Below are 23,613 nucleotides of genomic sequence, written 5' to 3'. Positions count from 1 at the left end.
TTAGCAGGGCAACTTGAAGCGGGGCGGACTGCAAAGACAACTAAAACACTCCAATGAGAGTTTCCCTTAACTTGAGTTGTATTAGTGTTCTTGTATATCTGATTAATGGCAGTGTTTCAGAAAATGCGCTATAAGGTTACCTCTTACCTTTCATGGCAAACTCACGTCAATTACATAACAATGTCAATCGCACACTTGGCTATCTACAAAATCTTTTCAAGGTGGCTTCCCCTCTAAAACTTTGGTAGGACATTTTCGCTGGCTGGTTGGTTCATACCTGGAGAAAGATTAAACTGCGCGGAAAAAAAAAAGAAAAGAGGACAAGCGGAAGGAACACATACCACAAGCACGGGTAGTTCCTTCTGCTTGTCCTTGTTTTTTCCACCAGCTTTAATGTTCCTCTAAAGCTACCTAATGAAAGGGTTGAATGTTGGGCTACTTGGTATTTTGACATGACAACTATCTTGAAATAGTGTGCAACGGGATGGCACAACAGACAAATCCCTCCCGTACAAATTGACTCCCTCCAAGATAATTAAGAGAGGCATTGCAACACTCCGGAAGTCTCGTATACACAATGTGGAGGCTAGTTTTGATCAGTTGGGAAGGATTTTTTCAGTTGGTTTCCTTGGTTCTGTCGTGCCAGCAGCGGAAATGCTCAAGAAAATGAAGCGTGCTTGCAAGGATGCAGCGGAGACCCTGGTGGGCACTCAGAGGCTGGAAGCGTTTCTGTACATGCACAAGGTGACACATTGCGTGAAAAAAAGTGGCTATTTGGTTTAACGTTCCAGTGGTTTCTTCAGCCTCCAGGAAGCTTGCCCAGCTGAGCAGTCGCATCACTTATGCAGACAAAAAAGTGGGCTGTAAATAAAACCATGAAAAGCATCCTGTCGAGTGCAGCAACGTTGTGTCGTCCCTAGCCTGCGGAAAAGTCTACATCGGCCAGACAGGGCGATGCCTCACATGAGCGACTCTGAGAGCATGCAAGAAATCTAGCTTAACGAGAATGCACATATTGCTGAACATTGCAGTAGCTGCCCCACTTGTGAACCACACTTCCGTAGCATGAAAACCCCAGGCAAAAGCCAGCAATACACTGCTCCAGAAACACTGACGCACTTGCAGGTCAGGAATGTGCAAGCGAAACTTCGATTGCACTGTACAATGCAGAAATAAAACTCGTTTTTTGCCTGGTTTAATCACTTCCTTTTTGACAAATTGAGTTTTTCCTTGTAACGGAGAGTCCGAGTCTGGCTTAAGTAAAATCAGTTGTTAGTTTGCGCCTGTGTTGGTCTTCAGTCCTGTTGCACACTATTTCAAGATGGTTCTCGTACTTTATGATGTTCGTTCAAACCTCAAGTATGCTAGTTCTGTGTGGGATCTCAGCATTGACACTCTTATACCTTGGAATCTGTCGAAAATCGCAGCACGTTTCATTCGAGACTATGCATGCAAATCTAGTGCATCTATCATCTATAAAAACAGCTTTAGGTCTGCCACCTCTTTATTCACGCAGGAAGCCTTCTCATTTCATAAAATTTATCACAATCTGTATGTTTGAAAGGTCACGTTTTAATTGCAAAGTTATTTTGATTCCTTTATTCCAAGTACCTCAAATGACGAACCACCTGCCCACTTCTATGGCCCAACTGCCTGAAGCAATTGCATTTAAAGCTGCAGTTGAATATTGTTTATACTCTTGGGAGCTGCATTATTCTGTTCACTGTGTATATTCTTCCCCCCTCCCTTCTGTTCTGTAATGCCTTCAGCCTTGAAGGTATTGAAATAAACTGAATTAACCAAAATTTGCTACATAGCCTTGTGAGGGGTGCTCTTCGTCATTACGCAACTTGCTGTACTTGTGTTCCATGGGAATGGCCCAGACAACAGGCTTTTGTTGCTCCCACACAGTTTGAGGGGATTTGAATGGCAGGGGCTCCTTCCCAAGAACCCCTAAAGAAAGCAGAGTGACAGGCTGGGATTGCCTGTGACTACTTAAAGGGACACTAAAGCGAAACAAATCAGTTTAGACTAATGGAGCATTGTTTGAGAACCCTGCAGGCAGTCACTTAAACAAAATAGTTTATTAGATGAGAAAATGAAGGTCCAAGTATCAGTATTGAATTTCGCGCCGAAACCCCAGTGCCGGTACGTCAGCGTGACGTCGGGGATACCAAAGTACGTTTTCGCATTTCGGCTGCGTTGGCTGAATAAAGGTTCCCGAAACTTGACATGTTTAATATTTGGTTCCTTTAGAACACAATGGGATCGATCTGTACCGCTATATATGTTTAGCAGGCCCTAGAAGATGAGATCAAAATCCAAGACGTCACAGCCCACAGTTGCCACCCGTATTTCGTTCTCGCACTTTTTCTGGCTTACCAAAGGCCTTATCGTTGTAAGAGTGGTGTTTTTGGTGTTGTAGAACAGTAATTTACTGATGCAGAAATCATTTTTCACTTTAGTGTCCCTTTAAGCAACCAGTTGCAGCATGTTCTTGAAGTCCCATCTTCCTGCAGTCAAGGTGGTACTATCCAGTCTTATTGCATCTTGCATAGCCCATGTGTAGACATATTGCATTTCAGCATGATGGTAAAACATGTAATGATTGAGGCGGCAGGACCTCTTCGATTATCTGTCCCGACAGTGTCCCAAGGTGGTGCTTTCAGCCAGTGAGCGTTGTATATGCAGCATCTCGGGCAGTCCGGGACTACAGATCGAAAACGCTTAGTGAAAGAGCAAAAAAAGAAAAAGAAAAAGAAAAAAAAAAAGAAAAGAAAGAAAGGAAAGGTGCTGGCAGACTACCAAAATGCAGCACTTGATGGGTTCCCTCTACAAGCGCACAATTAAACTGCATTTTATTTTGTAGTGCCATCTTCACTTTTTGAGCATGGTGCAAAAAGCTGCTCAGTCGCCAGTCCTTGAGCCAACAAAGATTCGCTTCTCCATCTAATTATTACAATGATCAAAGAAATATAATGGCCTGTTGGCTGGTTTTCTTTTGACTTCGCAACACAGCATTGCCTCTGGCATCCTCAGCAATGCTCAGCTGTACACTGAAACTACATTATAGATAGCAAAACTTCAGTGTTGCATTCCTAGCCACAAGTTAGGCCACCTCCTCTGGATCAATCTGCATGCTTAGCATTGTGGAACAGCCCACAAACTGAACTGGCCACCATGTTTAGTGGCAGGGTTCAAAAGCACTTCACACAAGTTGCAGCAAGGCCTGGTCAGCAAATATAAACGGCAGCAACAGGCAGCAACAGGCCAAACTCGTGGGGTGAATTTTAAGCTGTATTTCACAAACCTTCAAAACATTTTGCAGGGCCCCTCAAGTTTCGTCCGGAAGCCCATGAATATTTCTACATGCACATCCAAACAGCCAATTCAACCATTCAAAGAAGGTATTTAATTAGTGGTCTTTAAGTTGCACATGCTCGCAAGCATGACATCGGTATGTGAAGCACACACAGAGTTGAAAGCATTCATATGCCGCTTTAACCAGACCCAAACGGTACTATGTGTGACAGATGTCTGAGCGCCTGATCAAGCTGGGTGCATTCAATAAGCAGCATTAGCACTGAAATGAGCTAAGAGCACAAACTGCATACCACCAGACGTTCTTCATGCACCACATACTTATACGTGAAAAGTAATCGCGCACACCGCTGCATACAAGAAAATCTTGCAGCAGGGCTGCAGCTTCTGCCGTGAACAAGACAAATTTATTAAGTGCTCCTTGCATTTGGGAAATGCCAATATGTGCAACTCCTCCTCAGTGCTCTAAGCCAGCTAGCGCAACACACCAGCCTCCACCATTTCTCAACCAAGCCAGACCCGAGTCCAAGGAATGTTTTTTTTTAATCCTTCACTTCATGTTTGTTCCGCTGTCTGCAAAAAAAAATGGTTTCTCCACAGGCCCATGCCAAGCCATCCAACATAGGAACTACAATCACAAGACACGAGATAATGAAAAGGGGGTGGGGGGAGCAGCAGAGATGGAAGAATACAGAAACTTAATTTACGGCACAAAAATAAACATGCTTGCCAGTGGGGGCAGACCCTGAAAAGACCCCGGCAAAGAGTGGCCAGCAGTGAGCAACAGGGACAGGATAACATTGTCAGACCACTGTGCCACTGACCCAAACCCTCACTTCCAGACCAGCCCAGACGCAGAGCACAGAAGAAAAGGGAAGGAAGGTCGGCAGTGCGGTGAACGCTCTTCACTTTGCTTACAACAATGGTTGCTGGTGATGCAACTGAACCGAGAATCACAGGTCATGCTGAGCGAGCACAATGCCACATTCCCTTCTGAACAAAACAGCGCCCCCTAACATTTTCGCTGAGAAACAGTGGTTCAGTTTTGTCAAGGAGCAGTGCCGGCAAAAACAGCAGCAGCTGCGCAAGGGGGGCATGCGCACTGCTCGCCACCGCACACGCCCAGCAAGCTACACATGCACACACTCGGGAAGCCAGTGAGTCGACGTTGGGGCAAGGGCTGGAGGCAAAACTAAGAGATGGGTCCAAGCGGTGCCTGCAGTGGTGGCGACGGCCATCTTCAGTCCTGCACACTGGTGTCTCTACTCCTGCTCATCTCCAAGGTCGTGCTTCACCTTGGAAAAGTCAAAGTCCTCGCCGGTGCCACGGCGGAAGATGTCCAGGACGTCGAGGCAGGTTGTCTCAAAGTGGGTCGTGGCATCGTACGACTGCGAGATGAAGATCTGAAACAAAAATGGCCACACACTATGTCAGCCCAGCAAGCATTGTTTCACTCCCCCTCACTTGTGGCAAGCCATCAAAATCAAATGCCTAGTGCTCCTGTATGCATCCTGGCTAGTAAATCTTAAGGGTCCAGTAATGATCGTGCCACAGGTTCACTCTCGGAAACCTTGTTATCACTTTTACTTTCTTTAGACGATCAAGTATTTAGATGGGGAATGTACTGGTGCAGCTCAAGTTATTTTTCTTCTTTAGTGTTCATTTAAGGAAGGACAGCTTCATAGGTTTGATATTCTGCACGTCTAATTTTGTTTTTGAACCATAATCAGTGATGCGAACTCGTAATCTTTGTTCTGCCACTGATATGAGCTTGCAGGTAAAGGTGTATGGTGCTAGGCCACTTGTTCGTTTCCATTCAGCTGTCTTACCAAGAGCTTTACCAAAGACATACTATCAAAAACATAGTTGACAAAGTGCATGAACTGTGGTCTAGTACCCAATCGCCACGCATCCAATGCTAAATTCAATGACCTCAAATTCTCCAGAAGAAAAAAAATGTGATACGGTGAAATTAATGAAGTTGCAAACAAGCAAGAGGAATAAGTATTTAAGAGCTGAAATTTGGGCAGGTTTGTGAGACTGTATACTTGACGACGTGCAAAAAAACACGAGGACAGAGGAAAGGAACACCAGACAGGATGAGCACTCATCCTGTCTGGTGTTCTTATCCTCTGTCCTCATGTTACTTTGCACTTTAAGTCATGTATGGAATAAGTATGGTCACATTACTTTTGAAGTGTAAGCATTCTTTGGCAAGCTCCCCAGCCATGCCACACAAAAAGTGTAATGCCTTGTATATGCACAAAAATGTGAAATTAGCAAAGTTAAGACATTTAATCATTACGATAGTGTAAATGTAGATGACTGGCAGCTTTTAAGCAATAAGAAACAATTGAAAGAAAAAATAATATAGACAGAGAATACCCATAGATACATAGGGCTCCAATGTAATTAGAACACGCATGGGGACGCTTATAGTAGGGGTGAGCCAACTGAAATTTGGAGTTCGGTCAATCTAAAATTTGGATGTGGGTCAACCTGAAATTTGAGGGTGGACCAACTTGCGATTTCTGGGTGGGACAACATAAAATTTGGACGTAGGCCAACTTAAATTTGGGGGTGGGCCAAGTTGAAATCTGGGTGTGGGCCAAGTTGAGATTTTGAGGTTGCCCAATTGAATACTGCCGAGTGTCCTAAGTTACGACCACCTCACGGGCAAGTGAGCGTGTTTTCATTGGGCCTTACCCAGGTGCAATCAGAATGCAAGGTGACAGCTTGCGTAGACAAGGGACGCGTGTATTTGTGACGGCGAGGGTGGCATGGCATGGCGCAACTTACACGGCAGCCTCATGCGCTACTGTGGCAGCTGGTGCTCCCTTTTGAACGCTCTGCTACGTCGAGGTGCACTCCTGCCCAGCATTCTGGCTCAACTGGTACGACTGCGGCGAGAAAATCTGACAATTGCCTACTTAATATAAGCTTTCTTTGCCACCAGAAAGGCCATGGGCAGACGTGTAAGTGAGCAAAACCAAGCAAAAACCAAGTCACAGCCGAGTCAAACAATGCTTACGTAGGTAGACAATTCTCAAAATTTCTGTAGCTTTTTCACCTATAGAACGGCATCAGTGCTCGATGCCTAGAACTACTGCGTTGATTACGCAGTCGCAAAGCCACCAGGACCGCTTTACTCATCGTAGTCTCATGGATGACACCTAAAAATAGAAATTCATTCGGTTCTGTCGGCTTTCACAACGGTTCTCTCACTGGCTGAAACTCCACGAACGAATGCGGCCAAAGAAAGCAACGGCGCCATACTTTGTACTCAGTGGCACCACTGACAAACTTAAATATGGATGGAGCAGCAAAATGTTAATTCCGTCCGAACATTGGCAGTAAAGAAATCCTGCCTCAAAAAGAAGACCCAATGCGTGCTGTAGTTGTTTGACAAAGGCAAGCGACCCTCAGCTAGCCAAGCCATTGGCTAGACTGGCGTCATCTGCATCACTCCACGGCCGCTCCGCACACGTTGAGCGTGCCAACGAGGTTTCCCGCACTGACAGCGATGCCGACCTCGACTCTGATGTTTGCTACGAAGTTAACATTTCGAAAGGGGGGGGGGGGGGGAGAGGAAGTTTGTGTACGATGTCGAGAAACGACACTTCGCCACACCACTCCCCAATGACATCAATAAGGCACAATTGTAGTCCGACATCGGCGCACAGGCGAGCGTCGCTCGACGCGCATAGGAGTCCATTGGCCACGTCCGGTTGCGCTGGCTGCACCAGTGTCGAAACACTGGTCTAACGGTAGACGTTACTCTAATGGTAGACTGTTGTTCTCGTCAACTTGACGCAAGTGCGCATGCTCACGCTACGTTGGACTATATTTAGGCCGTGCGCTCCCGCAGTCGAGCGACGCCGGAGATCCTGATGGCGTGTTAGGCTTAGTCCCCCAAAGCGTTCCTGACAACGGCTGTGTTTCAATTATGTTTCAGCACGACGCTACTATTCTGTAGACGGAAATTTTTCGGCGTATTGGCAGTGAAGCCCAAGGAAAACTTTCCGCATTAGCGCCAACTCCTGCTACTGACCGGAAATCGGAACTACAGTCAAACCCGACTATATCGAACTCTTTTACATCAAATTACCCATATATCTAACAATTTCTGAACACCATAATGTTACAATGAGAATATACAGCAAAAAGTATGGTTAAATCGAACAAAAGTAGCAGCCGCACTTGTAATATCGAACTTCAAGCACTGCAAAATTGTCCCAGAAGTTGGCTTTCCCGCGCGACGGCAGGGCCAGCCGCGGGCACCCGCGTCCCAGACAAAGTGGTTTAGCCCAACTGCACATGTGCGGTGCTGCTCTCGCTCCCGTTCAGACAGCCGCCCCCTAGAAGAAGTGATTCGACCCATCTCGCTTTCTCACAGCCATGTGCGCCTGCGTGCGTCCTTTCGTCCACCCAGACCACCAAGAAGATCGGTTCAGTTCGTTCAGTTATGAGAATGTGTAGTCTCGTTCCGGAACGCAGTGCTCGTCCGTTCCGTAAAGAGATGTGAAACGGCAGAATTTGACAATATCCGCAAAGATAGAGATAATCAGAAGAGTCGAACGCGGAGAAAAGAAGTCTGATCTCGCTGCAGCGTACAACATCCCAAGAAGCACGTTGAGTACGCTATTAAAAAATAAGGCTGACATTAGGGCTAAGGTGGACAAGAGGCCTGGTGCTACCGACGCCCGACGAGTACAGACTGCTGCATATGAAGACATGGAGGCAGCAGTGTACAAGTGGTTCCTTGACGTTAGGTCGCGAAACATCCCTGTTTCTGGCACCATAATTGAGCAGAAAGCAAAGGATCTTGCTTCCATTCTGAACAGACCTGACTTCAAAGGCGGTTCAGGTTGGCTGCAGCGTTTTGAGGAGCGCCACAGCATTGTCGGCCGGGCTGTCACCAGTGAAAGGTGTGCGGTGGACATCACGAGCGTTAACAAATGGATCGAAGAAAATTGGAGTGACATCACAAGATACCATCCCCGTGATATATTTAACGCCGATGAGACGGCTTTGTTTTGGCAAATGCTGCCAAACAAAATGCTGGCGTGTCGTGATGAGAAGTCCCATGGCGGGAAAATTAACAAGGCCCGAATATTGGTGTTGCTCGCCACCAACGTCGATGGATTGACCAAGCTTCAACCACTTGTGATCGGAAAAAGCAAATTGTCGCGGTGCTTAAAGAATGCACCCTCTGTTCCGGTGACCTACAGGTCCAACAGAAAAGCTTGGATGACAAGCGAACTTTTTGGAAAATGGCTGAAGTCCTGGGACGACGACCTGGTAAGCAAAGACAGAAAGGTCTGCTTACTACAGTCGACTCCCGATAATTCGAAGCCGCTTAATTGGAATTTTTGGTTAATTAGAAGTGAAGTGCTGGTCCCGTCAGTTTTGCATGTAGTCCTATAGAAGAAAACGCTCGATAATTCGAAGTCCTCATCCAGTAATATTGTTTAATTGGAAGTTAATTTTCAGCCAGGATCCTCGAGGTGACCGTCATTCTTTGGTAGAATGTGCAATTTTTCAAGTGTTGCAACAGTTCCGTGCTCCGCGTTGGTGTCATCGCCACCGCAGCCGCCCGCAACGCCATCCTTCTTGGAGCGGCGCGATTATTCATTGCTACGGCTGCCGTGGCCTCCGCGATCAACTCCGGCGGGAGGCGAAGCGGCTCCTGCCGGAGGCCACGCGCGGCTGCCGCGCGTGGCCGGAGCTGATCGCGGAGGCCATGCGGGTGCCATAGGTGCACGCAGCGCTGCATACTGGCAGTGGCGATATTGTGCGAGATTAGCCTTGCAGCGTGCACAGCGTATGTCGAGACGTGTGTTGGTCGAGCGCCTTTGTGCGGGAAGCTCGTAGGCTAGGTTGTTCCACGAGTGATTCGGAATTGACTGTACCTAGTCGCGCAGTTTATAGCCATGGCAAACCGTGGCTCTTTTCGCACGCTCGACCTGGCAACGAAAGTCGAGGTTTTGAAGGAAGTTGAGAAGGGAGGTGCCGCCAAACAAGACATAGCGCGGAAGTACGGGATCAAGCCGAACACGCTCTCTAACTACATCAAGGACAAGCGCACAATAATGGATGCATTTGAGAACGACAAGTTCAAGACTTCTCGGAAGTGAATGCGCACCGGCGCTTACCCAGAGTTGGAGAAGGCTCTGCTGGTTTGGATTAGGGAGGCCAGGAGCAACAAACTTCCTCTCAGCGGAGACATCGTTGCGATGAAAGCCCGAACGCTTGCAGCAATGTTGGGGATCGACGACTTCGTTTCGTCAGATGGATGGCTGACGCGCTTTAAAGATCGCCATGACCTGGTTTTCAAGGGCGTGTGTGGTGAAAAGGCATCCGTTAACCAGGAAACATGCGCCACGTGGAAGGACGGAAAGCTGCGTGAATATCTCGCCGAATACAGGCCGGAAGACATCTTCAATGCAGATGAGACTGCACTCTTCTATCGGCTTCTACCAGAGAAGACCCTGACATTCAAGGACGACGACTGTGCTGGGGGCAAACGCAGCAAGGAGAGAGTGTCGGTGCTGATCGCGGCAAACATGACTGGCACGGAACGATGTCGGTTACTTGTGATCGGGAAAGCCGCGAAGCCGAGATGTTTTAAAGGCGTGAAGACGCTGCCTGTGGACTATGAGGCGAACAAAAAAGCATGGATGATGGCTGAAATCTTCAAGAGCTGGATAAGCAAATTGGACCGCAAGTTTGCTGCTTCGAACCGCAAGGTGTTGTTCCTTGTCGATCACTGCAGTGCTCACGTGAATGTGCCAGCCTTGAGTGCAATAAGCCTCGCATTTTTGCCTGCAAACACAACGGCTGTTTTGCAGCCAATGGACCAAGGCATCATCAAGAATGTTAAAGTCCTGTACAGGCGGCACCTCCTCGAGCGCATGATTTTGTGTATGGATAGCTCCACAAAGTACGAGGTGAGCCTGCTTAGTGCCATCCACATGTTGGCGCGAGCATGGGATTATGTGAAGCAAAAAACAATCGCAAACTGCTTCAGGGCTTGCGGCTTTGTGGCAGCTTCTTCGGAGGACGCCTCTGAAATTTCGGCGGAGGAAGCGTCAACAAGCGAGCTTGACGGCACTGATTTTGGTGATGCTCTAGGGGACGTCAATTTTGAAGATTACGTCGCCGTGGACAAGGCGGTTGAAACGTGTGGTGCGCTGACGGATAGCGAAATTGTAGAGATTATTTGGCCCCATGAAGCGACCCAGGAAAGCGACGAAGACGTTGAAGGCAAGCCGCAACCTAAGGCTGCCGATGTAGCTGCGGGCCTTGCTCTTGCGGAGCGCTTCTTTACCACTGAAGGTAACGCGGAAGAAGCGTTCCGCCACATCTACAGCCTGCAGAACTTGCTTTCAGCAGCGCGATTCAGCAAGAAGAAGCAAAGCAAGATGACCGACTATTTTTCTTAGAGAAAATACTCGATTTCGCCACAAATAAAGTGCTGTCTTTTGTGTTTTGTGCTTGATTGGAAGTTCGTTTAATTCGAAGTTTTTTGCGGTCCCCGTGAACTTCGTATTAACGGGAGTCGACTGTACTTGATAATTGTTCCGCACACCATTGTAATGTCAGCGTCAGCTACATCGAGCTTCGCTTCCTACCACCGAACACAACGTCGGTGCTGCAGCCTTTAGATCAAGGTGTCATTCGTGCGCTGAAGGCAGGCTATAGAAAGCACCTTGTGCAACGGCTTTTGCTTAATCTTCGCACTGGCCAGAAGTTGAAAATTGACCTCCTGGGCGCAATAACAATGTTGAATGTGTCATGGAACGACATCAAGAAAGAAACGATTCAAAATAGCACTTTTATATGGTCAAATATTTTGTGGTGTCCCGTTATGAAATAAGCTCATTTTGTTTCTTCAAGTTTTCTCAGAATCTCATTTTAGGCGTTTTTTAAACTTGCCGAAGCGCTATCTCTGTCTTCAGGGCACATTGAACCATAATTTTAACAGCGGCATGTAGCTACCTTTGTGTACTAAGCAATGCTAGGAGCAGACTTTTAAATTTCACTTTTGTAAAATTTTAAAACCTGGCTAGTAATTGGGTCACACGATTGCCAGGTCTGGAGATCGAACTTCAAATTGCTGTAAAATTGGTAATTGCTGCTATTTTTAAAAAGTAATCCTACAGTTGTGTTGCTTACACTTTCTAGTATCCAGCCACATATATGTCTTTATAAACATTCTGGCTGATACTCTTTACAGTTGTTCAGATAAACAGGTGATTAATTTTAATTGTATATGGAACCCCTCCGTCAATTTAAGAAGTAATTATATTATTGAAATCAGCATGAAAAACTGTCTGGGTGACACTTTTTATTAAATTTAGTAAAAAAAATACCGTCTAAACCCCTCTTGCTCCCTTAAGGAAGGGGTCCGACTAGTTTCAGGTGAGAAAAGAAAAAGCAGTCCACAGCGCCACTTCGCCACAGGATATCGGGCTGGTCAGGCAGGCCGTCGACGACCGGCATGACACCGTTTTGGATTTTATATGTGCAGAGTGTAAATCTAAATGCCAAGTTAATAGACCTAGCTTTTTCGAATGGTACTTCTCATCGTCTTCGTACCTGCGGATCATCACTAGCCCCTGCCGGAGCTCATGCCCTTTCATTGTCGTCTCCCTGGTGAGCCGATGCTTCAGAACACACACACACACGAACAGCTGCTACAATACGTGCAAAATTTAACCATGCTACAAAGCTAGCATCAGCAGTTACAATTTGGCAGCACTTTGGTCCGAAAACCAGATTTTCAGAGTCATATTTATTCCTGGTGCGTTCCTGCACTCAGCAGCAAACTTGCGTTAGAAACGCCCATTTAAAAAACAAAATGGGGCGTCCTGTAGCTCTTTCAAAACAGCGTTTGATTCTGATTACTTGTCATTTCAAAACTGCAAGTGCAGTCGTCATTTTTTATTCAAGAGCTTGATATATTTTACTACCAGTGGGACTAGACTGTATTCTGCACACAAGAGTGAAGCATTCTGGTTGGCCGGAAGCGGAAACTTCGCAAATGACAGTGGCACACTGCCATTCTGCGAAGCTTATCAGCATAGTGAGTGCACGACAGCCACAAAGAGCCATGAAATTGCGTTCGCTTTGGGTACAAAAAAAAAAAGAAGCGATGTTCGAAAGGTAAAATGTCACTGCCAACAGTTATCAGTGATCGGCAATGCATAAATGGAGCACCGCTAAACTGTCTCCCGACAACAGCCTAGTAACTGCCGATCCTTTGCAACCTTGGGTATCGGCAGCGTTCTCGGCAACAGGAACGCTTGAGCGGCCGTTCCCCTGGTCATAGGCGCTTGTTCCACATCAGCGAAACAGGTGTAATGCACACGGTGCCGCATGGACAATTGTGGAAAAACGAGAGTGACGCTGTCGTGGCATCCGGTATTGCACCGCCCCACACCATGCTGTTTATCCTGTGTGCGTCACACCTCCGTGCTTTGAAAACGTGTGACCACGTGTGACATTCTTCACAGCTTCCAAAATCCACACGAGACAGTTGCTCGCTCATCTTGCAGGCCGTATCATTGTCGCTGTTGGACTGGAGCAAGTCACGCACTGCCGCACACTACTACGTGCCCAATTTGGTTGCACTTCCATGCTTCGGCACTTTGCGTGTGCCTTTCTACTGTGACCGGGTTTGAAGCATTCATTATAGCACTATGGCAATTTAGAAGACATGTTTGGAACCAGCTTCCATAGGGAGGGTGGGAAAAATCGTAAATGCACTGAAATGTGGTCGTTACAACCGATAGATCGTTATATTCGAGACCACCATGCATGCCTTGTAATGGACCTTCGGCTCAGTCAGTGTTCGGCGCTAACATATACCGGAAATAAAAGAAACAGCGAGAGCTTTCTGCTCTCGTTGCTCATCTTTTATTTCCAGATATGTTAGCGCTAAAATATTGGGTCATTAAGAAAGCATGAACTCGCCCAAGAAAAAGTTACCAAGTGCAGCCAATGGCTTCCACCAGCACTCTTGCACTATATATAGCAATAAAATGCATGTATGTATCACCATTTCAACAAACACACCCCTTCAAAAGAAAAGGAAAGATTACTAGTGGTGCTAGTTAGACTACTTTGCATTTTTTCATGGTTCAGCCAGTTCCAGTTTAAAGAATCAGCTGCATGTGCTTTGCTGTGTCGCTTACTGAAAACAATCGTGCTATGCTGTTTCTTTCTGTTCTCCCTTTCTTTTTTTCTTATTTATATATTTATTCTATTTTTTCCCCCCATGAGCACCATTTCCTGCAGCTTCTTTTACTCTCTCTTGCAGAGAGACAATAATTTACGGACCTCCAGCGGAGCAGATAATCCCCCCGTCGCCGTCCAGGCCCCTTCTACAAAAATCTACAGCGACACGTCAACTGGCTGACACACGGGGATTCTTCACATTCCTCCACCGACGTTCGTTGAATAGCACACATTTCTTTTCAATTCTACACCCTCACCACTAACACACCCTAGGTCTCACACCCACGTTACCCCTTCTCCCCTTTATAAGAACCCTGTGCCGAGGAAAGCATCTAGAAAAAGACAAGTTCACCAGGCAAAACGTTGGCTTTTACGTTGTTCTCGGTTTGCTCATTGTTTTGACTTCCCACTTTGTTTTTCCTGGATTAATGAAAACAATCCAGACTCTGGTGTCAGCGGCAAAACTCCTTTTGGCTAGGGTCCTTTAACGTAAAAGGGTTTAAATCAATGGACTTAAGTTCACCCGTGTAAAGGGTATAAATGGATGTCTTCCAAAAGGAATATACAGCCAATGGCAGCTCAGATGAAGTGATTAATTCCAGGAGCAACAAAAAATTGCTGGCAAGCAAAACCAGATGCCCTTCTCACCTGACTGTCAGAGCCCAGGTCAATGGGCCGGTACACATCACTGACGCTGACAAACTTCTGCGCAATGGGTCCCAAGAGGTCAAGGCCTGGCTTGATCTCAGCTTCCGGATTGTCCGTTTCCACAGTGCTGCTCACCATGGCAATGAACCAGCCCTTGGCTGCCACCTGGTGGGTGTGCGACACCAGGGACACATAGATGTCTGCAAGATGTCAAAGATGTTTGTGCTCAGCAATTTTTCAGACCATCATCTGAACTTTCCTGTAGTGGAACTTGTCAAACAGTGAAAACAAAGAAATGCACTCATAATGTGTCATAACACTGCACTTGGACAATTCGTCAGCTGTTTGGATGTTGAGCCTATTAAAGGCCAACCGCAATGAAGTTTCACTTGGTCTAAATTGGGTATACAGTGAAATCTCTATATAACGAACTTGAGGGGAATTCTGTGGCAGAGTGTTTGTTATTCTGAAAGGTCCAAAATTGATCATTTCAGCCATCAACCCACCAGTTTAATAGTGGTCACTGTTATGCGCTACCCATGAAAAAATCTCTGCTGGCTCTCAGCCTGCACTGCTGCAATTTTCCATAGATTCCACTGCCACACACTAAACTGTATATAGAGTGGTGCAGGCAAGAGACACACTGACGCTGAGAAAAACACCGACAAAGAAGAAGCTCCATGTCACCTATTAAGTGTAACATTTTCCTTTAATTAAGGGAAATGAGACATTAACCCAAACGCAGCTAATTGCTACAAAGGAAACCGATACGGCTTCCTCGAAAGAAAAGCCTCGCAGTTGAAGAAAAATTTGTCCGGGACTTGAACCCGGGACCACTGCCTTTCCGGGCAGCCGCTCTACGAACGCTTTTGCTTGTTTTTCACATTTCTTGCCTTGGACACCATAACTGTCTCACTCCAAGCAGACATCTGAAGTAGTGCAAGTGCGTGCAAACGATGCCATCTGGAATGTGCAACCATGTGGCATCCTGCAAGCACATGCGTAGCTGGTACTGTTGAAACAGCAGAATGGTGACTGCTTCGAACAAGAAAGGGTTATTGAAGAAATAAGATGTTAGTCTTCAACGCCTTGATGATGATATCTTACAGGCTCTCACCAGCCCAACTTGCACTGAGATAGGCTCTGGCGGGCTATTTGAAGCACCCTTCAAGAATGTTAGATGTTCGCAGATCTTCTGAGAAATTCTTTGTTGCCTGTCTGAAGTAGACAAGCTCTTGTTATTCCGTCACGTCCAGGGTAACCTTTTTCAATTTCGCACATTTTTCAAAATGATCCCGAGCCCCGGTCTTCAATTTACACCACATCACCTTTGGACAACGGTATCACTTGTTGCGTCTTTGCTTCACAGTAGCTCCTATTTCCTTGAGATATTCGCAATGTGAGTCTTCCCGAGTCTGCGTCTACTTTGCCACGCTTCAATGTCTCTGTTGTATGGCCTCATCAGTCTTGAAGCTGTTGCCATCAACCTATGATGTCTGCAGGCGTCAGTGGTATGGGCTCATCAGGTTCGCCATACACCAAAGTTAACAGTGGACTGTTAAGTGCTCCTTTCACTGCGGCTATGATTGTGCATAGCTTCTCAATTGAAGTTGCTTTTCTTCAGATGATTTTTTGCAACAATGTCTTCTGGCTTCATATGAGGCACTTGTAAAATCTTCCCCACCACAGGGCACACTCGGCTATTGTTTTCCATTGCATTTGGTGTATCCTGCACTAACCATTACTTCACCCGTTCAGGCCCAACAGCTTCAAGCATTCCGTTGATTTCCTTTTCAGTCTTCGTAGAGGCCCTGGCATTGTCAGAGTGTATTATGGCAGCTATACCCCATCGTGTGATGAATCGCTGGAAAGCTTGTAAAAAAATTGGATGTTGACATGTCAAATATCTCCAAGTGTACTCCTCTTGTTACCAATATTACTACGTATTGTTTTACAATCTAAAGTTTGTTTTTCATATAAAATGTTCCAATCAAGTAAAATCCTGTGACTTGAAATGGCCCCGATTCGTTGACTGTCTGCCGGGAGAAAAGGCATAATTTGAGTGGCCCGTCTTCTGTTGTGCCTCTTGCAGACTATGCATTTGTTTAAAACTCTTTAGCAGCTTGGTGACCTTACAACATCCAGAACTTAGGCAGCACTTGCACTAGCGTTGCTTGAACCTCAGCGTGCAATATTGTTTGATGAACGTGATGTATCAGTAGTTTCGCGAAAGAACCGTCCCTTGAAAGTACAATGACATGCCGGCTTGATTCTTGGCTGTAGTGCAAGCGTCCTTTCTGTCTTACGAGTCCTTTGTCGTTACAGTAGGCTTCTTGTCTATTTTAAAGAAGAATTTAGTGCTTAAATTAGCATCACCACTTGTTTGCCTGAACAGTACTTGTGTTTATCGTGTCCAATACATCTATGCACTTAGTATATCTTTTCCTGTTCATGGCCCCTTGTGATGTTCTTGCGTTTTCTATGAATCTGAATACCTAAGCTATTACTCTTAGAAGCCACCCATACAATGAGTAATTTTCTATTTCCTAGATTGGTTTATTCTCTTGTTGCTGTTCAGGTGTGACATTGCACTTTGTGTTGATTGTTTATCTGTACATTCATGTGAAACATGCTTGCTCTTTCCAGCTCCAGAGAGGTAATCCATTTGGGTCCATGCCACCATGTTTTCCAGTTCGTCCTTGCGCTTATACCACATGCGAGTAGTCGGCTGGTTTGTCTTCTTATATGAATCCGGTGCCGAGAGCCAAAGTGATCATATGTCGTATACCCAAAGGAAGTCCATCGAGATTACGGCCCCTTAGTGCAAATCTACGTCTGGTGCCAAATCCACATGAGATGCCTGTCAGGTGGCACAAAAGCCAGCATTCTCGAAGCAAGGAATGTATTCCAGGATGATTACTCAATCACGGCCCGATCCGTGGCACTCCATGCTGCGACTGCCATCTCAACCACCATATGCAATTCCAAGCCGGTCGGATGCGGATTTTCTTGTTTTTGCTGCATTCTTCTCGCTACGCACTGCAGTGAGTGTGCAAAAATCGCCATCGCCATCACACGTTGGTAGCAACATGTGTGCCACTTCAAACGGGCAATCAAGGAACAAGATGGCAGCGAAGACGCGTTTCCAGTGCGATTGCTATTGGCAGTTGGTTGTTCTTGTAAAAAAAAAAATGGTGGCACCCATGCAACTGTAATGTGGTGGTATTTTACGCAATTTTAGTGCAAAGGACTAGCATTTGAGCATATTTTGGAGCCTACTAGCCTTGCACGAGTAGGTAATACAGGGAAAGCTCGTTAATTCGAACTTCAATAATTCGAAATTATGGATAATTCGAGCTGTACGATTTGGTCCGGCCAAGCTCCACAGACGCCTATGTATCAAAAAGCCCGTTAATTCGAATGCGAAAAGGTTTCGCCACGGATAATTCGAACTACGCACCACCATGCCAGCGGCTTGGCGCCTGGCACACGGCCAGAGAAACGTGCCTACTGCCTACACACAAGGTTGCGTCGCCTCCGGAACGGAGAGAATGGCAAGAGAAGGCAAAATCGGGAAAAGTCTAACCGGTGCGGGTCAGCCAGAAGGCAGCGGTGGCTGCCTCCTCTCTGTTCTATGTGACCTCTGAGACTTCTTGCTCATCGCGAATCTACCGTAAGAACCGGAATATAGGTCAAACTTTCTTTCAAAAAGCCATTGCGAAAAGTCGACCCTCGTCTTATATACTGGACATTGGTGGAAAAACTACGAAAGTCTTGCAACAACGGGCAGATGACAGCCGCGATCGCCAATAGCAGCAGCGCGGCGTGGCGACATTGTGGCACCGCCAATTTGCGTTTCCATTGTCACAAAGTTCTATTGCTTAAAAGCTGCTTTTTCACATTTTGTTTCAAAATGAGCGGAAGCCGACAGCCATTCACCATTGCCTTCAAGAAAAAGGCGATTGAGTACGCGGAAGCCCACGGCAACCTGGCGGCACAGCGCGAATTTGGAGTATCCGAAAAGAGCATTCGGTACTGGCGGAGGCAGAAGCAGCGTATCGCAACTTGCAGCAACCAAAATGACCGCAGCGTATCCAGAACTGGAAGAGAAGGTTGCGGAGTTCGTCCGGGAGCTGCGTGTAAGATAAGCTGCGTGCCTGTGACTGCCAAATGCATCCGTTTGCAAGCGGTAGAGATCGCATGCGCCTCTGGACTGACGAGGGCGCAATTCAAGGACTCGCCATCCTGGGTGCGACGATTCATGAAGAGGAAGGGCTTTGCGCTGGACGGCACAGAGGACGACGCTCTATGGGACGTGGGCAGCGAGAAGCACTCATCACCCAACTCTAGTTCAGACAACTCTGATTCGGAGTAGCACTTGCGCACTTCGTGCCCTTCTGTGTACACCCGGCCAATTTTTAACAGTATCGCGCGATCATCAACCCGCGTGTTTGTCAGCACCTTATCATAACAGCATGGAGCGGCGAAATAGCGAAAGTAAGCGCATGTGTACACATGTGCGTATCTCGTTTGTTTCGCCGCTCAGCGCTGTTAATAAGGTGCTGACAAGCACGCGGGTCAATGGTCGTGCGATACTGTTAAAAACTTGGCCAGGTGCATATGCGAGCAGCATTTAAATAAATACTGTCAGCACTGTGCAACCAGCCGAGTCACATTTGTTTCAAGGTAAGGGTGTCTTTCGGTACTTTTGCCATTGAAAAAGATTTTTTCCATTTTTAGAATTGGTTAGTTGGGGGATCGACCTATATTCCGGTCCGACCTATAGTCCGGTTTTTATGGTAGGAGGCTTTGCAAATCTTGTGTAGTAGCTGCTAATGTTGTGTGGCAGATGGCGCTGCAAGCACCAAAACACAGCAAATCAAGTGCGTTGCAGCTGTGCTTGCAATCAAGAACTGACGAATCGGGGCCTTCGCCACCTTCATATGTTCAGCGTCTTTTGTCTCGGCAGTCTTCATCGGTTGTGCACGTCTGTTTTCAGCTTAGGAGGTACCGGCCGTCGTGATTCATTGTGAGGGTGTTAAGCTTCGGCAAACGTTCATTTTGGTGGACATCGGTCGTGTGGCACAGTCGGACCCAGAGCTGCGACTTCCAAGGTGGCGTGTGCGTGCGGCAAATACTATCGCGCCAAAACACTGCAAAAGAAGAGTGATATCCTGTGGGAAGTGGACGCCGGACTCTTGTCTAAGCAAGAAATTGCGAAGAAGCATGCAATACCAAAATGCATGCTATCTAGTTACATAAAGAATAAGAAGGCTATTGAAGATGCCTTGGTGGCAGAAATTGCCAGCGAAAGGAAGTGGTTGCGACCCGCAAAGTATCCAGACCTCGAGAAAGCGCTACTGCTTTGGATAAAGGACATGCAAGCTCAGGATATTCCACTGAGCGGCCCTGTGATACTGGCGAAGGCAGCGGACTTCACCACGCAGCTGGGTTACAACGACTTTGCTGCTTCAGGTGAGCGGCTGCACCGTTTCCCCAAGCGTTATGACCTTGTTTACCGTGCTGTGTCGGGAGAAGCAAAGGCCGTAACTGTTGAAACGTGTGAAGCTCGGTGCTCCAAGGTGTTGCAAGGCCACATGGAGAAGTATTTTCTGCAGGAGATGAAACTGCTTTATTTTTCAAATTGCTGCCTCCCAATACAATCACATATAAAGGCGACAAGTGCACTGGAGGGAAAAGAAGCAAGGAGAGAATAACTGTATTGGTTGCAGCGAACATGGCAGGAACTGAAAAGCTGCCGCTTTTAGTGATCGGCAAATCGAAAAGTCCGCATTGCTTCAAGAACATCTGGTCCTTCCCAGTGGACTATGCGGCCAAGAGAAAGGCATGGATTACGGGGCAACTGTTCGGACAGTGGCTAGCGAAGATGGACAAAAAGTTTCTAGCGTTGTGGATGGAAAGTCCTCCTGCTCGTTGACAACTGTTCGGCTCATAAGGTCGACATTGAGAAGAAGGCCATTGAGATAGCCTTCCTTCCACCTAACACTACAGCAGCGCAGCAGCCCATGGACCAAGGTATCATTAAATATTTAAAATCCTTTTACCGGGGCCATCTGTTGGAGCTAATTATTTTGTGTAATAATTATCAGGTGATGCTCCTAAGTGCGCCACACATGCTTGTACGTACTTGGGAGCAAGTAACTGCGGTTACGATAGAAAATTGCTATCGCCACTGCAGCTTCGGCGCGCAAGCTCTACAAGGAGGAAACCAGCCACCTGCGCTCGAAGATGGCGTCACCACTTCCATGGCGGACGTTTTGGACGACATCTCCTATGCTGACTATGTCGACGTGGACGAGAGTGCAGTGGTGTGTGGTGCGCTGACAGATGAGGACATCATTTCTCACGTCAGAAGCACTGAACCTGTCGCTGCCAGTGACGAGGAGGAGGAGGAACACCAAGTGCCAGTGCGGCCCTCTGCTGCGGAGGTCATGATTGGATTAATGCTGCCCGTCTCTTCTTCAGTTTTGAAGAAGAGAGGAGGAGGCCTTCTGCCAAATTCGCTCATAGAGCAAAAAGTGCTAGCTGTCGCCTTCAAGGAAAAAAACGATAACGGACTTTTTCAAGCATTAAATTTCTGACATGCCCTACTGCTTCCAAATCGCAGTGTACTGTTGTTTTTTCGTTAGTTCGAACTGAAATGGCTTCCCCTTGCGGTTCGAATTGTCAAATCGAATGAAATCTTTATTTCCACCATGCACTTTACAGATGGAGGACAACGGAAAGAAAGCTGCCAGTAGGCGGCTTGACGAGTCCGCAGCCCCATGGAATTAACAAGCTTTTACAGTATGAGGGGTTACATTCCGGTGAATTTCGTTGATGTGAGATTGTAGTACAGCGACATTTCGTTGCCGAGAGGTTGCAATCCATTGAATCCTATGGCCATTCGCCGGAGACACGAAAATATTTCATTGTCAGCAGGATTTCGTCATCGCAGGTTTTTACTGTTATGTTATTCACCGCATATCAAATATAACGATCAAAATTCTGCCTTTTGGGCAATGTTTTCCATGTAAAATAATCGTGAAATTGATGTTGCCAAGCTCCTATTAATTGAGAAGGGGCAAAAAGCTTGCCTACGCAAGTTCGCATCTGCTGCCATTACCGCGCAGCACGTCTCCCCAGTGCGCCGATTGCGAAAGCCATGGAGAGCACCGCAAGTTGGTGCAGCGTCCCACAAGGTGGCACCGGCTGCTTCACATCTGCATCGCTGGTGAGCATCCAGAGAAAAAAAAGAAAAGAAAAAGTACAAACTGCACCTGCGCTCCCTTTCTGCAATCTCTCTCAGTGAGTGCGGAAATGCACCGCAGAAGCAGCGGGTGGTGCGCCAACAAAGCACAAAGCTGTGTCGCTTGGGGCGAAGCCGCAAATTTCGTAAGACTACATTCGCAGCGAGTACAAGTTCGCGCAGACAACGATTCTAAAAATTGCGAGTGCTGCCACAATCATGAAGGCTAGAAGCAGTGATCCTGCCGATAAACGGAAACGGCGGACTTTGTGCATCAGCGCGAAACCCCCACATGTGCGATACCAACACGGTGGCAGCAGCTGACATTAGCGAACTCTGAGAGCACGTCGCTACTGGCGATAAAAAAGGTGGTGCTTCAATGGAGGAGTTTCTGAGTGCACATAGCGCTGTCTCGTTCTGTAAAGAATCTCCGACGGGGCGATCGCTGTCGTGACACAGACGGCTGCGTGGTGCAACGGAGGCAACGACAGCAGCAGCAGTGACGACAAGATCGACAGTGACCTGCCTTTGACACCACCCCAACATTCACGCAAAGTGCACTGTCGTCGACAGAGTCACTCACCGATTTCATGGACGTTAAACTATAGCCGCCAGTGTGCGTGCAGCCGCTGGATGTGATGCACACTGTGATTGTGAGCCTGAAACTTCCACAGAAGCAAGCGCAGATTTCTATTTCAGCAAGCCTAATGCTTTACATGCTGCTTAGAGGTATAAATTAATGTTACATTTTTCAGTCTTTCGAATTTTTTATTGTAAACGGCAAATTTGGTGTCGGAGCTATGAAGGTATGTTTGGCAGCTTCTTTTTTTTCTTTTTTTATGGCAGTCCAGATATATCGATGATCGGTTATAACAATTGAATTTTGTTCTCGATATGATAAGTGGACTGCACTGTACGGTTAGCATAAGCCTGTATATTTTAATTTCAATGTTTTCAGCGTTTCTACAATTGCTGTAAGGTTATACAGCGGTATATGCAAAATCTTGCCATTTCACAACATAGTGCAGCCCTAATTTTGGATAGAACAGACTTCAGGTATAACGGACCTTTTTCACTGGATCATTATCGTCTGTTTAACAAGCGTCAACTGAATCTGCATGCTGTGTGCACTCCATTGTTAATCTCAATGATGTTAGCCAACAATGTGTTTGCTCCATGACGACTGTTGTGGATCTACTTACTTTCCAAGCCCTTAACCACCGTGTGTCACTATCTATGCTGCAATTCATTTTAAAATTGGAGGCGGCTGTAGTGTCTCACCAGAGTTTCGGTTGACCTGCTTTTGGGGGATGATGATCTGGCAGGAGAGCGAGTCCTTGGTGTTGGGAATTGCATGGTTCAGCAGGCAGATGCACCTCACCACCTGGCCCACCTGCACGTGTCATACAGTGTCAATCGCTGGAATGTAGCTCCCTTACCTGTGCAGCGACTTCTACTGGCGTGGCAGTTGCGTCCCTCCGAAGGAAGCATCTTCCCAATGCACAATTTAATAGGGACAACGGGGCAATGGGACATAGTACAACAGGATAGAGACACACACACGCACACACAAAAGGAGGGATGCAAATGCCGCTTCAGTACTCCAATGAAGAAGACAACGCGAGTAGCCATTGAGCACTGTTGTCAAGGCGCAGTGAAGATGAAAAAGTTGCAGTTGCACTTGGTATTAAAAAGGCGACCCACTGCTGTCCCTCCTGAATAGTGCTCTACGACCTCTATTTCTTATGTTGCGACAATATCGTACACGATTCTATTGGGGCCTGGTGCAGAGCTCCGACATGCTGATAAGGAAGCTTTAAGTACGGCAATGGTAAAAGGACGGTTATAAGGATCACTTAGGGATACATTTCCGATTCCGTGGTTTAAGTTCTTTTATTGTGTTATGTTTCAGAAAGTTCTCCGAACCATGAGTGGAGCTAGACATGCACTCGAAGTGTTCACCGAGAGCGTTGGCCTGGTCTTCCAACTTGTTTCCTTCTTTATCAACCAGGGGCAATGGATGGATTTGTTGTCCCCTCAGTCTCCTTAGCCTGTCCCATACTTCTGCCTACTGTGTGTATGAGCTGAATACCCTACGACAAATGAGGCAAGAACTTAACTGTCTTGTTTGGGATTCGAGGCATAAGTTCTAT

The 23,613-nt window shown here is 46.8% G+C and overlaps 1 protein-coding gene across 1 annotated transcript in view; it reads right to left on the bottom strand.

The window, feature by feature from the left end:
• Positions 1 to 3,845: 3,845 nt before the first annotated feature.
• Positions 3,846 to 23,613, bottom strand: part of Gdi (GDP dissociation inhibitor) — a 127,759-nt gene continuing 107,991 nt past the window's right edge. The window contains exons 5-7 of the mRNA XM_075704052.1: positions 22,742 to 22,853; positions 14,212 to 14,411; positions 3,846 to 4,724 (exon numbers count right to left, since the gene is read on the bottom strand). Of these exons, the coding sequence (XP_075560167.1) occupies positions 4,584 to 4,724; positions 14,212 to 14,411; positions 22,742 to 22,853 (453 nt within the window). The 3' untranslated portion in view covers positions 3,846 to 4,583. The remainder of the gene's footprint in view (positions 4,725 to 14,211; positions 14,412 to 22,741; positions 22,854 to 23,613) is intronic.

Source organism: Dermacentor variabilis, chromosome 9, assembly GCF_050947875.1.
Source record: "Dermacentor variabilis isolate Ectoservices chromosome 9, ASM5094787v1, whole genome shotgun sequence".
NCBI classification, from domain to species: domain Eukaryota; kingdom Metazoa; phylum Arthropoda; class Arachnida; order Ixodida; family Ixodidae; genus Dermacentor; species Dermacentor variabilis.
This window is presented reverse-complemented; position numbering and strand designations above follow the sequence as displayed.